The sequence below is a fragment of the Lactuca serriola genome, chromosome 5, assembly GCF_051521515.1.
Source record: "Lactuca serriola cultivar US96UC23 chromosome 5, Lser_US96UC23_V15, whole genome shotgun sequence".
NCBI classification, from domain to species: domain Eukaryota; kingdom Viridiplantae; phylum Streptophyta; class Magnoliopsida; order Asterales; family Asteraceae; genus Lactuca; species Lactuca serriola.
In genome coordinates, this window is record NC_136412.1 from 122,780,769 (window position 1) to 122,796,995 (window position 16,227).

Consider the following 16,227-nt stretch of genomic DNA (forward strand, 5'->3'; position numbering starts at 1 on the left):
GGGCTTCACATGGGCATAGCTTCGGCTCAGAAATCTCACTTCTCGGGATCCTCGAGGCTTCGGAACTTGCTTCGGGGCTCGGGAATGATATCGGGGCTTCGGGATAGTTCTTGCACGAGAAACAATGCAAAAATGAGAGAGAGAGAGAGAGAGAGAGAGAAGAGTTTGAACAAAAGAAATAGGCATCCCTTAACATCTATTTATAGGGTGCTGAAACCTTGATTACGCTGGGCGTAAATCCAGGTATGCTGGGCGTACTAAGCCTTACGTTGGGCGTACGCTTCGGATAAGCTTTGGTATGCGTGCCTCGAACTTCAAAAACTCATAACTTTTGCATACGAGCTCCGTTTTCGACGTTCTTTATATCTACGCGTAGGTGAGACTATGCTCTACAACTTTCATTTAGACTCCATTGGCTAGTTTTGACTTTATTTTTAGTAGGCCGGGACAGAAAAACTCCGTTATAAAATCATAACTTCTTCATTCGACGTCCGTTTTCGTCTGTCTTTTTACCGTTGGACTACTATCGACGAGATCTTCGATTCTCGTTTAGATTGTTTCGGCTAAAAACCGCTTGATCTCAAATCGAGTATTCGGGCTGCATACCGCTAAGTCGAAACTTAGAAAAATCATAACTTCCTCATACGAAGTCAGATTTGGACGTTCTTTTTATGCACGCTCACGGTTTAACGTATTCTACGACTTTCGTTTAGATCACTAAGGCTAAATATAGCTCTATCGTAAATTCACTATTTACGTCACGATGTGTCGTGCCGGTTCTATCGCGAAACTTCGACAGGTCATAACTTCTTTGTTATAACTCGGATTTTGGCGTTCTTTATATGTACGAAATCCTTGTAACATATACTACAACTTAGTTAAGATTACTCCTTCTAAATAATCTTCCATCAAAAAGTCATTTTTGATGTTTATTGTCTCTAAATTGAATAGTCCGGATCTACGGGCGTTACAATCCTGCTGACCAATTGTCATATATGAAGATAAAACTGATGTTATTGATCAAGCGAAACATGGTTACATCAAAAGGGATAACACTAAGCATATGTTACCAAGATTGTTCTTTACACATGAGCAAAAAAAAATTCAAAAGATTTAAGTGCAACATATTGGATAAAAAATCATGTAGACTTGTTCACCAAGTCACTGCCAAAGTATTCGTTCCAAAAACATGTCATGACCATTGGACCTAGGAAGCTCCCTGAGCTACCTAAATGACATGTATCAAGCACCTAAGTAAAGATTGCATCCTGATGTATGCTCAACATCTTGTTGAGTACATGTGAGTGGGGGGTATCCCGATGATTGATTGTGTACTCTTTTTATCTTTATTTCCAGGGTTTTGTCATATTGGATTTACCTTGACAAAATTGGATTTCTTTAACCATTGTGTACTATTTTTTCCTTCGTTTAAAGTTTTTATCCCATTGGGTTTACTTTGAACAATGTTTTAATGAGGCACTTCATGTATGATTATTTCATTTGCTCAATACATCAAGATCGTACTCTTTAATCATTCGACCAAAGTTTTTGTTCCAAAGGGTTTTCTCTGACAAGGTTTTAATGAGGCGAAAGTTTTGATGTATTATATGAAAATACAAGACAAATAAGTATAAGTATGATTAAGTGTAAATTCAAGTACCGAAGGGGAGAGGGGGGGGGGGGTGTTGTAACTCATAGTATACCAATGGTTGTTTACATTTAAATCTTTCATAAATATGAGTTATGTACATAACCTATACAACCTTTGGTTTGCCAAACATTTACCCTATATATAGCTGGTTCTTACGTACGTGTAAACTTACTTGAAACACATATATAATTAATGTGAATGTTGAAATGAATCATTGAGTAGAACTAATTCGCAATATAACAAATCTAAAATGTACATTTTAACAAAATTTTGTACATTTTAACAAAATTTTCCAACCAGTTTTTTTAATTTAACTAAAGTTTTAATTTTTGTCAAAAACCTTTTTTTATAAACTTTACCTAAATGTTTTCATAACTTGTTTTTATATGTTTTTTTTAATTATATACCCCATATATTTTTTAACATTGATTTGACATGATTAACAATGTTTTATTAATATAATTTTGTACTTATTTTGTGAGTATTTTAATGTAAATGACCAATACGACATGATTTTAGATTTCTCTCCCATCCATTTTTTTCATGGATAAAAAAATCAAGTTTTGGCTAACCCTGACATCCATTTTTTTTCCATGGGTCAAAAATTTTAGGTTTCGACTAACCCACATACTCTTGGATTCTAACTAAGACCTTCAGGTATACCAGCCACGAGCCGGTTCGTGGTCTATGTGGCCACGATAGTGGTCCGTGCACACTACCCCAACTTATCGTGGTCGTGGAGCTTCATGCTTGGGAGAACGAATGAGAGAAGAGGAGAAGAAAGTAGTCGTTGAATGGCTATATTTTTTAAACAATTTTTTTGAACAACTTCTTTTTTACCTATAAATACCACATTTTTACACTCATTTCTTTACACCACCCAAGAGGAAGAAGAAAATCTAGCCGATGCATGGATTTCGACTTCCAATACCCAATCGAAGGCGACAGTCAAACGTTCGGTTGTTTTTTGGGAGAAAGTTTGCGGGTGTTTTATGAGTTAATGGGAAGTGGAAGTCGAAATCCCGATCAAATTAGCTCGAAGTGACGCGATATTCGACTAAAATGCACCGAATTTAGAGGAATTTACAACAACCTCCTAAAGATATGAAAAAACATTTCAAACGATTTTAATGTCTTCAAAGCGGCTTTTGACCAATTTGAAAAAATATTGCCAACCCGCAAAACTTTTCTGTATGTGAAACCTTGACTAAAGTTGAAAGATGCTCCGAAATGGAAAGAGCAAATAGAAGGAAGTTCACAATCTTCCGATTCAAAGTGTTCAATAAACCATGATGCAACTTCCCAACAATCAGACGGGTGAACACATTTCGACATCAACGATGATTCGCTCGATCTTGAAGACGAGCAACCTCTTTGTCGGCCCGTTGGAAGAAATAAAGCAAAAAAAGCGGTTTCAACGGCTTCCAGATCTAGTGTTATGGATTAATTTGTAAATAAATCTGATCGTTATGTGCACGTTCAAGAAACGAAGACGGATTGAGTTGGGTAGAACAAAAAAATGATTGAAACACAATCAGTATTTTTAATGTTTTTTTAGTTAAGCTTGGTAACTTTAAGTTTTTTATTTTTTTTAATTAATGTAATTTGGTATTTTAAGTTAATGAAAACTAGTATTTAAAAAAAATTATATGATTTTTATGTATTTTTTTATTTAAATGTAATTAAAAAATGAGATGAATTGGTGTGTTTAGTGATATGTATCTCATGATTAGTGGTAGAAAATATGGTGATGGTGTGACACCCTCTATTATAATGATTAGTGGTGAGGATAAAGATAACCAAATACCCACCCCATCCAACATCCTTTGCTTTTATATTTGTTGTTTAATGTTTTCAATTTCTTAAGGTTTTAACTCAACGATCATTTGTTTTTAAGAATTAATTTTAGCCGAACATTCGATTATGACGAATTTGGTCCGACTTTTTTTTCTTCATAAATCTTGTCTAACTTTATTTTACAAATTTACTTTCAATATTTATCATTTTTAAATTCTTTTTATACAAATTCGTTTACATATTTTTTTTATAAAAATTCATTAAAACATTTTATACACAAATTTCCTAAGTTTTTTATAATTTGATTTTAAATTTTTTTAAACTTAATGATTTTTATACTTTTTTATTACTTTTTTAACACATTTTTTGTGTGTCCATTCTTTTATGAATTCATTTTTATAAAAATGTGTTTTTATTATAACTATGTGTAAGAACCATGTATTACACGAGTTAATTAAAAAAAATAAATATAAAAGTCTAAATATTTAAGAACATTATATTTATAAGAAAAATAAAAAAAATAAAAAATTATTAAAATTGATTTTTTTTATTTTTTAAATTTAAATAAATAAACAAAATAAACTAATGAACTTTAATTTGAAAATTTTAAAATAAGAAGGTAAGTCCATTAATGAAATTGATATTCATTTATTACTACATTTATTATAATTATTACATTAAAGTATTATGTGAAATTTATTAAAATAGAAAAAAACTAATAAAATGACATGTGACAAAAAAATTAATTTAAAATAACCACAAAATAACATTTGACAAATTAAATGAGAGTGTGACATGCGGCAAAATTTATTTATTAGAGTAGATTAAAACTTCTACAACTTTATAACATATTTTTTTATGACTTTTCAATTTTTACATATTTATTTTATTCGTGATTTTTTAAATAATTTTTTAGTTTTTGCAAATTACATTGTGAATTATATTTGCTAATTATAAATACATAGATTTTCTACAATTGTGCTATGGTAGTTTGATACAAGTTTATAAAAATATAAAACTTTTACTACTTTATAGCATAAACTTTTTATGATTTTCCAATTTTTACATATTTATATTTATACATGTTTTTTTAATTTTATTTTGGTTATTACAAATTACATTGTAAATAATATTTGCCACTTATAAATAAGAGAAATTAAATATCCTTCAACTTTTTTATTTTTATATATCTTCTTATCCAATAAAATGATGTCATATTTAACATTTACTGCTCATTTAATAAAATTTAATGATATTTTAGGATATTAATATGACATATATCATCATTTAGGGAAATGATTCGTACACAACACTTTTTGTCCATACACAAATTATGCTATACAACATTTTAAAGTATGACTTGTTGTGCATGGGTATGAGGATTAATAGAAACAAAATTAAAAAAACTCAATCAATAAATAAATTTTCTGCAATTGTGGTATGGAAGTTTGATACAAGAAAAAAACAAATCTCTGGCAATCTTTAACGTATACTATACTGTACTAAACTACTAATCGATCTTTAAATATTTAATATAATTAAAATCTAATGACTTCCTGATTTAAATTCTGTGGAGATATGCACGAAAGTTAATTCCGTGGAAGATATACACGAAAAGGGAAGAAGGGCTTAAATTAAAGCCAACAAGCACAAGAGAGAGAAAGAGAAGACCCAATATCTAGCCCCCATCTCTCTTTCTCTCACTCCTAGTCTGCTCCTCGATTCCAAGGGATCCTCAGGTCAGCCAATTGCTTTTCAAATCTCAATCTGTAATTCTGTATGTGTTTGATTTAAGAATTATATGCGAAAACATCAGGCAAATCTTCTTTAATTGGTTGTGTGATCAGACTGCCCAGATCGTATTTTATTGAAGCCCCTTTTGTAATTACTTACGACTTCGATTGCGACCGCTTCTGCTCTGAAACCCTTGTCGTTTCGTTGATGAGATGTTTTGAAGTTGAAATTTTTGGGGATTTCGAGCTGGAGCTGTGGTTAGGTTATGCCTGTTCTTGGATTTGGTTTTTCTAGGTTTTTAGGGTTTATGCAAGGTTCCCCATTACGGATTGGGGTTCATATTACGATATTAGGTCATTTATCGATCCTTTGTAGAAATGGCGGCGTAGTTGTTATAATTTGGCAATGCAATTAGAGTACTCTTTCGTTTACCGCTGTCTTATGATAGCTTGAAGTTCTATGGGTTTATGTTTGTTTTGGGTTGAAATTCAACCATCACAGGCTTTAGTTTCCAAAGATTTTGTTTTTGTTTTTGTTTGAATCCGATGTTTGAATTTCTTGATGTAGGGTATGGTATGGACTTGTATTATCGAACTCTCTTTTGTATGATGAAAATTACAACAATTTCCATTATGAGATTTCAAATCTTAATTACATTGTTTCCTTATTTGACAAACTTTCTATAGCCATTTTTTTTTCATTTAAAAACATTTGTTGTATTGATTTTGGTCCAAACTGTTCTTATTAATTTGAAACAAAGAGCTGTTTAGATGCTTAAATACTAGTCATGTTATCAACTGCTCCAGTTTTCATGGGATGAATTGCAATATTGTTCCAATAAACTAAACAGGTTTAAGGTTTTGAATTTGGATACTTTGTGTCCCTTGTTATGTGTCTTTGACCATTCTATTTTTGGTGAATAAAGCTTTCCCCCTCACTAACAACAACAAATGCCTTGATTCCTTTTTCAGAGCTATAATCTAATTCAACATTGTAATCAAAATGAACGAAAGAAAAACAATAGACTTAGAGCAAGGATGGGACTTCATGCAAAAAGGAATAACAAAGTTGAAGAATATTCTAGAAGGTCTTCCCGAGCCACAATTCAGCTCGGAGGATTACATGATGCTCTACACGTATATTTTCTTTTACTATGCATATGCTACCCTTGTGATTGGTCATTTGCTCTATTAAGTTACAAATTCTTGAGTAATTCTTTAAACTTTATGTTTCAGAACCATCTACAACATGTGTACACAGAAGCCACCACATGATTACTCCCAACAGTTGTATGACAAATATCGTGAGTCTTTTGAAGAGTATATTACTTCAACTGTAAGTGAACTCATATCCTTCTTCCTATGCATAAAATTCATCACGTATCTTTACAAGCTAGTGGGTGATGGTCAAAAGTGACTTTTCCCACCTAGAAAGTATGGCTCAAACATTATTGATAAGGGGACTTCTAGAGAACATGAAAGCTATTATTAGGTGATGATGACACAAACTTTAGATAGCTATTGTCTGTAAGTAGTTGGAGTAGACACTATGACATGGTCTTATTCAGAAGTGGCATACACAATTTTCAATTTTCATGACCTAATTTGTGATAGCTAGTTCTTGATAAATTGGTTGATATATTTTCTTTATTGAGGAGTTTACTGTCTTTTATACACACATGGAGAGTGTCTGTCTCAAGGCAATTAGAAAAGCTTTTCTACATTCACCAAAAGCTGCAGATACTTGATACAAATCATAGAAACTATTTCTTTTGTAGTTTTCATGAAAAATTAATGATTATTTGATAGTGGTCTGCTAATGTGCACCATCTATGACACCGAGTCAGACTAATATCTGCAAATTGAAGTTCACCAACTTTTTGTCTTTTCATTCTTTGTGCATTTCTTGTTTCTAGGAAAACTTGCTTCAAACAAATGAACAATACTATATGAGATTCAGCTATATACCATTTTCATGTAAATTGTTATAAAATAATGCTACTATATGTTTTCTTACATTGAGTCATAATTTTCCCACATGATTAGTGGTTCAACAAGTAAATTGCGACATGAAGAACCTTAATAACTCCAATCATAGTGACATTTTGTTCATCTATGACCTTTGATCTTCATTCCAATACTTGCTAGTAGGGTCACTTTTTCTTTTTACATATTTTCATTTATAAATGCTAAGAATCTAAGTTGTGCAAATGATGTTGGTGTTAACTTAGATTTTTTTTTTTTCTAAAAAAAATGCAGGTGTTACCTTCTTTAAGAGAGAAGCATGATGAGTTCATGCTGAGAGAGCTTGTTAGAAGGTGGTCAAATCATAAAGTCATGGTGCGGTGGCTTTCTAGATTCTTCCATTATCTTGACCGATATTTCATTGCCCGAAGATCTCTTCCACCACTAAATGAAGTTGGACTTGCCTGTTTTCGTGATCTGGTATTTTATTATTATTTTTATTTTTATTAAAAATAATTAATTTTTTCGTTTCAACTTTCTTTGATATTTCTTTCACGTTTATGTAATTGGCAAAAGCTTTCACGTAGAGAACAAGATATGCTATCCATTTATCAATGGGATAAATGCAAGAATAGCAGTATACTTTCATACATTTGTTTGTTATACTTTCATTTCTTTACAGCTTTGTACATTATTATTTTTTTCTTATTAAGGCGTTGACTCTGAAAATTCTACCCAATTATAGCATTGTACTTTCATTTTTTTTTTCTTATTAGGACTTTATATAAAAAATATATATAGGTGATAATTGCTTTGTATTTTGATGACAATGACATTGCTATAATTGGGTTGATATTTTAAAGTACAATAGTGTAATTGGGAGAAATGAAAGGATGATGCTATAATAAACAAAGTGTTTTCTTTACTTATTAATACATAAAAGTTTCATCAAGACCTTAATTGGTGGGATTTACAATGTTAGTAATGCTTAGTAGACTTTTAATGTTTGAATAAATAGTATTAGAAGAGTTATCGGTCTTCAAGAATGTAGAATTTCATTTATAGAAGCATAATGTCTTCGTGCACAAGTTAAGATTGCATCATTTCAATATCTAATTCGTTTTAAAATGGTTTTTCTATGTCTCTATTCCTTGTTTTTTTTTTCTATATATATAATGTTGCTAAATTTGTAAGGTCTATTTGTTTCATTTTGTATCAATTACTTTTGCTCTTGCAGGAAGAAAGTTGACAATTTATTCTTTGTAAATTTATAAGTATTTTCATTATTTGAAAACTTATTCTATGCACATCATAACGATAACAATGCCTCCAAATTTGTTTCAGTGTGTATAGTGATAATAATAATAAAGTTAAGAAATGAATATCTGGAAATTTATGGGCACCATGTTTTGATTAAGTGTTGGATATGCTTGATAGGTATACCAAGAGGTGAATGGGAAAGTGAGAGATGCTGTAATATCTTTGGTATGATTTCATCCTTTTTTTTAATAAAAAAACTTGATTTGTTCCACTTTCCTTTTAAGATGCCCCTTTATGATTTTTAATCAGATTGATCAAGAGCGTGAAGGGGAGCAGATTGATCGAGCTTTACTGAAGAATGTTCTAGATATATTTGTTGAGATAGGAATGGGACAAATGGAGTATTATGAGAATGATTTTGAAGCATCCATGCTTAATGATACAGCAGCATATTATTCACGCAAGGCTTCCAACTGGATTCTAGAAGATTCTTGTCCAGATTATATGCTCAAAGTATACATCTAATACCCTTTTAGATCTTGAAAGTAAACTTATATTTAAACATTATATTATATGAAATGCAATAATCTTTTTGGGAATTTCAGGCAGAGGAGTGCTTAAAAAGAGAAAAGGACAGAGTGTCTCATTATCTTCATTCCAGCAGTGAGCCAAAGCTTCTTGAGGTTTGTTTTATCGTTTTTTTTATTTTTATTTTTTGGGAAAGAAAGTTATTTATTACTCAAATATAGGACCATGATTTGATCTTGTTCTTGTTCTGATTATCAGTCTTTCTATAATTTCTTCATTATTAATTTTTCTGGAATCTTTTCTAGGTAGTCTTTGGTAATGGAATCAGGGATGGAATGGAATAGCCAATTCCATCGAATAGAAAATATGTTTTTTTTGGTCTGATGGAATGGAATTGGATGAATCATTCTTGAAGGAATGTGATTCCTTTCATTTTGTTAATTTTCATTTCTCAGCAAATGAGTGTATTTTTCATTCCATCATGGAATGGAATGAAAAATTCCAATTTAACTTATATACCACATTTTCATATATGCAATTTTAATGACAAATCTTTTGTTTTTTAATTCATGATTTCAGTTAAATGGCGAATTATTCTTTTTAAAACTCTAGAAAATGTAACTTTTTATTATACTCTTGTTTGGGGTTCTAATTATCTTTTATTATGTTTACTGATTTATTATAAATAAGGAACTCATTAATTATAGTTAAATAATGTATAAGCCAAAGTAAAAAAAAAACTATACATTGTAATTGTATTTACATGTAATATAAAAAAATATTCCATTATATATGATTAACTGTTGTGTCAATCTCCTATTTGTTTTATGTAGAAAGTTCAAAATGAGTTATTGTCTGTTTATGCAACTCAATTGCTTGAGAAAGAGCACTCAGGTTGTCATGCATTGCTCAGGGATGACAAGGTATGCACTTATCAGTCAATTCTTTTTTAAGAATCTTCAATAAAATGCAAGAAAGAGCAACGCATTTCCATTGATTTGTTTATTGTAACCATTTATGACTATATACTTACATCTCTCATCTTTCTTTTTTTCACTGATTTAGGTTGATGATTTATCAAGAATGTACAGACTCTTTTCAAAGATACCAAAAGGATTGGATCCTGTTTCTAGTATGTTTAAGCAGGTTTGTACTACAGAAACGAACCTCATTTTTTTTAAAGTAGGAGCCCATTACACCTTGGCTTATATATATATATATATATATATATATATATATATATATATATATATATATATATTCTCCCTGTCTCTTTGTTTTTTTTTTTTTTTTTTAAAAATCTTGGGTCATGTGTTCCTATCTTCTACAGCATGTCACTGCTGAAGGCACAACATTGGTTAAACAAGCAGAAGATGCAGCAAGTACCAAGAAGGTTTATACATACTAACTATATACTAATGTTGATTCACAATCATGTTTCTTTTTTGTCCCCTAGATAAATGATGTTTGAAAAATATTGGAGAAAATGACTGCAAACTTGGGTAAAATGGAAGGAAAAAAAAAATAAATGAGGGCATATTTGTAAACAATCGGGACTTAATGGGAAAAATCTTTGTTAAGTCATTCTTTTTGGTTTAAGTAAAAGAAACACTCATATATAGGCATAGCTGATCAGATATTCGGATTAAGTCATGCACCCATTAATCGAAAAGCAGATGAAGTATATGTTTTTGATACTATAGCGGGTTTTTTGTTTTAGGGTAAATACAAGAAAACAATTGAAATTGAAAGTATAAATATGTAATAGAAAAGGAAGGGAAGATGCTACAGTAAAGAAATAAAGGAAACTTCATTTCATTGCTATATATTGCTTTTACCCTTTTAATATTTCTAATTATTAAAGCCACAGTGATCTGTAACTTTGAACTTATTGTTTTTTGCAGGCTGAAAAGAGAGATGTGGTTGGGTTGCAGGAACAGGTAAAATCACAAGAACATTAAATTTGCAGAAATTAGTAATTAATTAATTTATTTATATATCTGTTTACTTTTCTCCCTTCAGGTTTTTGTTAGAAAAGTTATTGAGCTTCATGACAAGTACCTGGCATATGTAAATGACTGTTTCATGAACCATACTCTTTTCCACAAGGTTAGTATAGTAATTTCATCATTAAAAATTACTTGGTCTTCTTTTTTCTTACTTTTGAATGAATTCCCCTCTAGGCTCTTAAAGAGGCATTTGAAATATTCTGCAACAAGGGTGTTGCTGGAAGTTCAAGTGCGGAGTTACTTGCCACATTTTGTGATAATATTCTTAAAAAAGGTGGAAGTGAGAAACTGAGCGATGAAGCCATTGAGGACACCCTTGAGAAGGTATGTTAAAACTTTTGTTTGCGCAAAAGACGTAAATGCCCTCATCATCCAAAGTCTCCTTTCCTCTTGTGTAGCAGAAGTGATATGAACTAATTTGCAGGTAGTAAAGTTGCTTGCCTACATCAGTGATAAAGATCTATTTGCTGAATTTTACAGGTAATGAGGTCAAATTTGTAATAGCAACATGGTTTTGTTAACATTCTTCATTATAGCATCCCATTTTCAAACTTCAAAACTTCAAAGAAAGTATAATATCTGACATTGTACTCTGGTTGGTTGTAGGAAAAAACTTGCTAGGAGGCTTTTGTTTGACAAGAGTGCAAACGATGAGCATGAGAGAAGTATTCTCACAAAGCTGAAGCAACAGTGTGGTGGTCAGTTCACATCAAAGATGGAAGGGATGGTAAGTATGCAAAAGCAAAACTATTTTTTTTTTTTTTTTAATGAAAATGAAAATTTATGTTTTGTATCTGTTTTTCATTCAGGTTACAGATTTGACATTGGCAAAGGAAAACCAATCCCATTTTGAAGAGTATTTGAACAATAATCCCAATGTCAGCCCTGGAATTGACTTGACTGTCACTGTGTTGACTACCGGCTTCTGGCCCAGCTACAAATCTTTTGACCTAAATCTCCCTGCCGAAATGGTATTTTTGTTACTTCTGTAAATGTAAATAATAAATTCTATAATTATTGTAGAATATTGTCAAAACTATACTTTGTTTATCAATTCCATTCTTTCACTTGATGTTGTTAATCGTTATCACTTGTGTTGTGGTGTAGGTTAAATGCGTTGAAGTTTTCAGAGAATTTTATCAAACAAAAACAAAGCACAGGAAGCTTACATGGATATATTCATTGGGTACCTGCAATATAAACGGGAAATTTGAACCCAAAACAATGGAGCTCATAGTCACAACCTACCAGGTAGGTTCCTTGTGTTTTTATTAGTTTATAAAATCTTGGTAGCTGTTTATGTGTAAGTGTAAGGTTTTGACTTTTTGGTCAATGCAATGCAATGCAGGCATCTGCTTTATTACTGTTCAACTTATCGGATCGATTGAGTTATCAAGAAATCATGACTCAGTTGAACTTGTCAGATGATGATGTTGTTAGGCTGCTCCATTCTTTGTCATGTGCAAAATACAAAATTCTTTTAAAGGAGCCTAATACCAAAACAATCTCTCCAACCGATTACTTCGAATTCAACTCCAAGTTTACAGATAAAATGAGGAGGATCAAGGTATTTGAATGCAACATTTTACTTTCTTTGTATTTGGATTTGCTATATAATTGGGTAGATATTTTAAAGCACAATGTTTTAATAGTAGGAGTAAATGAAAGTAGGATGCTGAATATGTTGGTAATTCCTAAATGTAATATACAGATTCCTCTACCTCCTGTGGATGAGAAGAAAAAGGTGATTGAGGATGTTGACAAAGACAGACGTTATGCCATTGATGCTTCCATTGTAAGGATAATGAAGAGCAGAAAGGTGCTTGGATACCAGCAGTTGGTTATGGAGTGTGTTGAACAGTTGGGACGCATGTTTAAGGTATCTAAATGTTTTTCTTTTTATTTTTAAAATATCAACATACTTGCATTATTATTATTATTATTTTTTTAATCATATGACGCAATGTAAACAATCTCGAAATGCATGCAGCCTGATGTAAAAGCAATCAAGAAGCGGATTGAAGATCTGATAACTCGTGATTATCTTGAAAGAGACAAAGAGAACCCCAACTTGTTCCGATACTTGGCATAAAAGCCCAAGCATGAAATCCTAGTAGTGCCTGTTTCTCTCTCTCTTTCTCTAACCTTAAAAGCCAATATGATCTGTTTTCATATCTAGTTTTATCTTGTGGATATATTGTAATATTCTGAATTCTGTTTTCGTTTTAGTTCACAGATTAGACAAATTCTGTTCCGATTGCGTATTCGCTTTACATGACTGGTTTGATGCATGTTTTGTTGTGTGTTTGAGAAAAAAAAGAGGGAATGATTTACAAACATATTTACAACTTGTTAATAGTCTAAGTTGTCACTCAAAAGCTATTATTGATTTATTTCCACGACTAACTATTCAAAACCATGACATCATCAAAACATAGCAATCTAATTACTCGGAACTTTGTTGCCACTAGTGTTACGAATCCTACCATAAAAAAGAATTGCATAGTAATCTACTTTTTATGTAAGTGGTACATAGCAATCACATGGTTTAGTTATAGTATCAATCACAATAATTTATGATCACTATCAATCACCATATTTACAAGTTAGGGCTAGCCCACTTGGCTAGTAAATGTGTCTAACAAAAAGTTTCTAAGGACCTGGTTCTTGGACGCATACTAACTCGTCGATCTAAAATGAACGTAATGATTTCAATTTTTCTATTTATTTCTCACTCATCCTTAAATGACTTCTTTAGGTCAATTTCACAGCCTCTATGATTGGATATATATATATATATATATATATATATATATATATATATATATATATATATATATATATATATATATATATATATATATATATATATAGTTAGGTTCAAATGTTTTCACTATCTATTGTGTGTATGTATGATTGATTATGGACCAATCATTTTATTTATTTTAAGAAAGTAATTAATACATATTAAATGCTGAAGATGTAATTAATACCCATTATATCTTCAACATCTAATATGTATTAATTACTTTATTAAAATAACTAAAATGATTGGTCTAGAATCAATCATACATACACACAATAGATAGTGAAAACAAAATAACCAAACCCTATATATATATATATATATATATATATATATATATATATATATACACATACACACACACACACTAGCCATTTACCCACGCAAAGCGACGGGTGCGGATCAACAAAATGACATAAAAAATTTGTTAAACAAAATAACGAACATATAGAGATTTCTTATACCTGGGCTAGGATTAAACGTAAGACATTTTTGGGCTTATTCGATTTTAATAGAAAGAAAAACAAAGGAGGAGGTAGCGAGCATGAGAGAGAACCAAGGTTTTGCGGTCAACGGCAATGCATTAATGATAGACGAATGCTAAATCAATGCGCCTCTTCCAGTTTATATGAAATGTTTTATAACGTGTACATCGTATTAGACCGATTCAGATGGATATGAAGAACACTTGGTCAAACTTTGACCCATTCAAAATCTTATCATCATCTTATTTGACTTTTTCATTATTATTGACAGATTCAGTATTTAGCGATTCAAAATTGGATATGAGGAACACTTGGTCAAAGTTTGACCACTTCAAAATCTTATCATCATCATCTTATTTGACTTTTTCATAAATGTTGACCGAATAAGATTTAGTATTTACCGATTCAATTGGATATGAGGAACACTTGGTCAAACTTTGACCCATTCAAAATCTTATCATCATCATCTTATTTGACTTTTTCATAAATGTTGACCGGATAAGATTTAGTATTTACCGATTCAATTGGATATGAGGAACACTTGGTCAAATTTTGACCCATTCAAAATCTTATCATCATCATCTTATTTGACTTTTTCATATTTAACTCATTCAATTTGAAGATAAGCTTATAAAACCTATTCAAAATCTATCTTTGACCGGATAAAATTTATTATTCTTCGATGCATAAAATTATTGTATATGATGCTTAAAAGCTTGTACCTCTTAAAATTCAGCAAAATCTTGTAAATGCTTTTTAAGGTATATATATATATATATATATATATATATATATATATATATATATATATATATATATATAAACACAAACATACACATACACAAGCACATACATATATACATCCATACATACACATACTTCCAACTCCTCTTTTATTTCTCTGATTCCAAAAGCCCAAGACCTTTTATCATTAAAGGATTATAGGCATGACAAACTTTGTTGGTTTCTTATACAAGGTGCTTTGAAAATTTATTTCTAATCGTTTAAAGAATGTGTTATATAAGATCATTAGTCCCTAGAAGATGTCGTATGTAGAAGGGATGAGTATTTTAGATGACACAATTTTACTTAATGAAATATTCTGTTGGTCTAAGAAGATGAAGAAAAAAACATTAACTTTCAAGGTGGACTTTGAAAAAGAATTTTAGAATTTAAGTTGGGAATTCTTAGAGTTGATTATTAAGAAAATAGAGTTTAGGTGGAAGTGAAGAAGATGTGTTATTGGCTGTCTTTCCTTTAATAGAGCCTCTTTCTTGGCCAATAGATCTTCGACTAAGCAGGTTTACATCAAAAGGGGTGTGAGACAAAGTAACCCCCTTGACCCATTTCATTTTATCATCACTATGGAACGTGCACACATGTCTATAGAGGCGGCTTGTGACCTTTACTACTTATAGGTCTATCTTTTCCTCGCAATGGTATGGAAATTTCTCATCTTATACATGTTGATTATGTAACTTTTATTGATTAGTGGTCAAAGCTTGATTTTCTCAACCTCAATATATTACTTTGTTATTTTTACCTTGCAACGGGTTTAAATGTGAATTTGCATAAAAGCAAAGTTTATCGTGTTGGTGTTAACAATGCGGAGATTGATAGTATTTTGAAATGTGATCCCACGTATTTCCCTTTCAATTATATTGGTTTAATAGTGGGGGTTAGTTTGAAACTTGCTAGGCATTGGGCTTCGGTGGTGGACAAATTTAAGGCTAGTCTTTCAAATTGGAAATCGAAGTCTTTATCGTTTGGTGGCGCCTCACACTTGTGAAGTCTATTCTTAAGATTCTTCCTATTTATTATTTCTCTTTGTTGAGTGCTCCTAGGAAGATTAGCAATCTTGATAGTATTAGAATGTGATTCTTATGGGAAGGTAATGATGAAAAAAAATAATTTGGGTTTCTTGGGATGTGGATATTAAACTGAGAGACATGGGTGATCTTGGTGTTGATTGTCTTGATTCCGCCAATGATGA

At 31.1% G+C, this 16,227-nt stretch overlaps 1 protein-coding gene across 1 annotated transcript; it reads left to right on the forward strand.

The window, feature by feature from the left end:
- Positions 1 to 5,029: 5,029 nt before the first annotated feature.
- Positions 5,030 to 13,282, forward strand: LOC145052910 (cullin-1). The gene is made up of 20 exons (XM_079000829.1): positions 5,030 to 5,187; positions 6,154 to 6,318; positions 6,418 to 6,517; positions 7,441 to 7,626; positions 8,584 to 8,631; positions 8,716 to 8,919; positions 9,012 to 9,089; positions 9,768 to 9,857; positions 10,000 to 10,080; positions 10,265 to 10,327; positions 10,839 to 10,874; positions 10,957 to 11,043; positions 11,118 to 11,267; positions 11,368 to 11,423; positions 11,550 to 11,670; positions 11,753 to 11,914; positions 12,051 to 12,194; positions 12,292 to 12,510; positions 12,655 to 12,822; positions 12,934 to 13,282. Exons 2-20 carry the CDS (start codon positions 6,185 to 6,187, stop codon positions 13,033 to 13,035), a joined length of 2,229 nt encoding a protein of 742 aa, XP_078856955.1. The 5' UTR covers positions 5,030 to 5,187; positions 6,154 to 6,184; the 3' UTR covers positions 13,036 to 13,282.
- Positions 13,283 to 16,227: the final 2,945 nt, after the last annotated feature.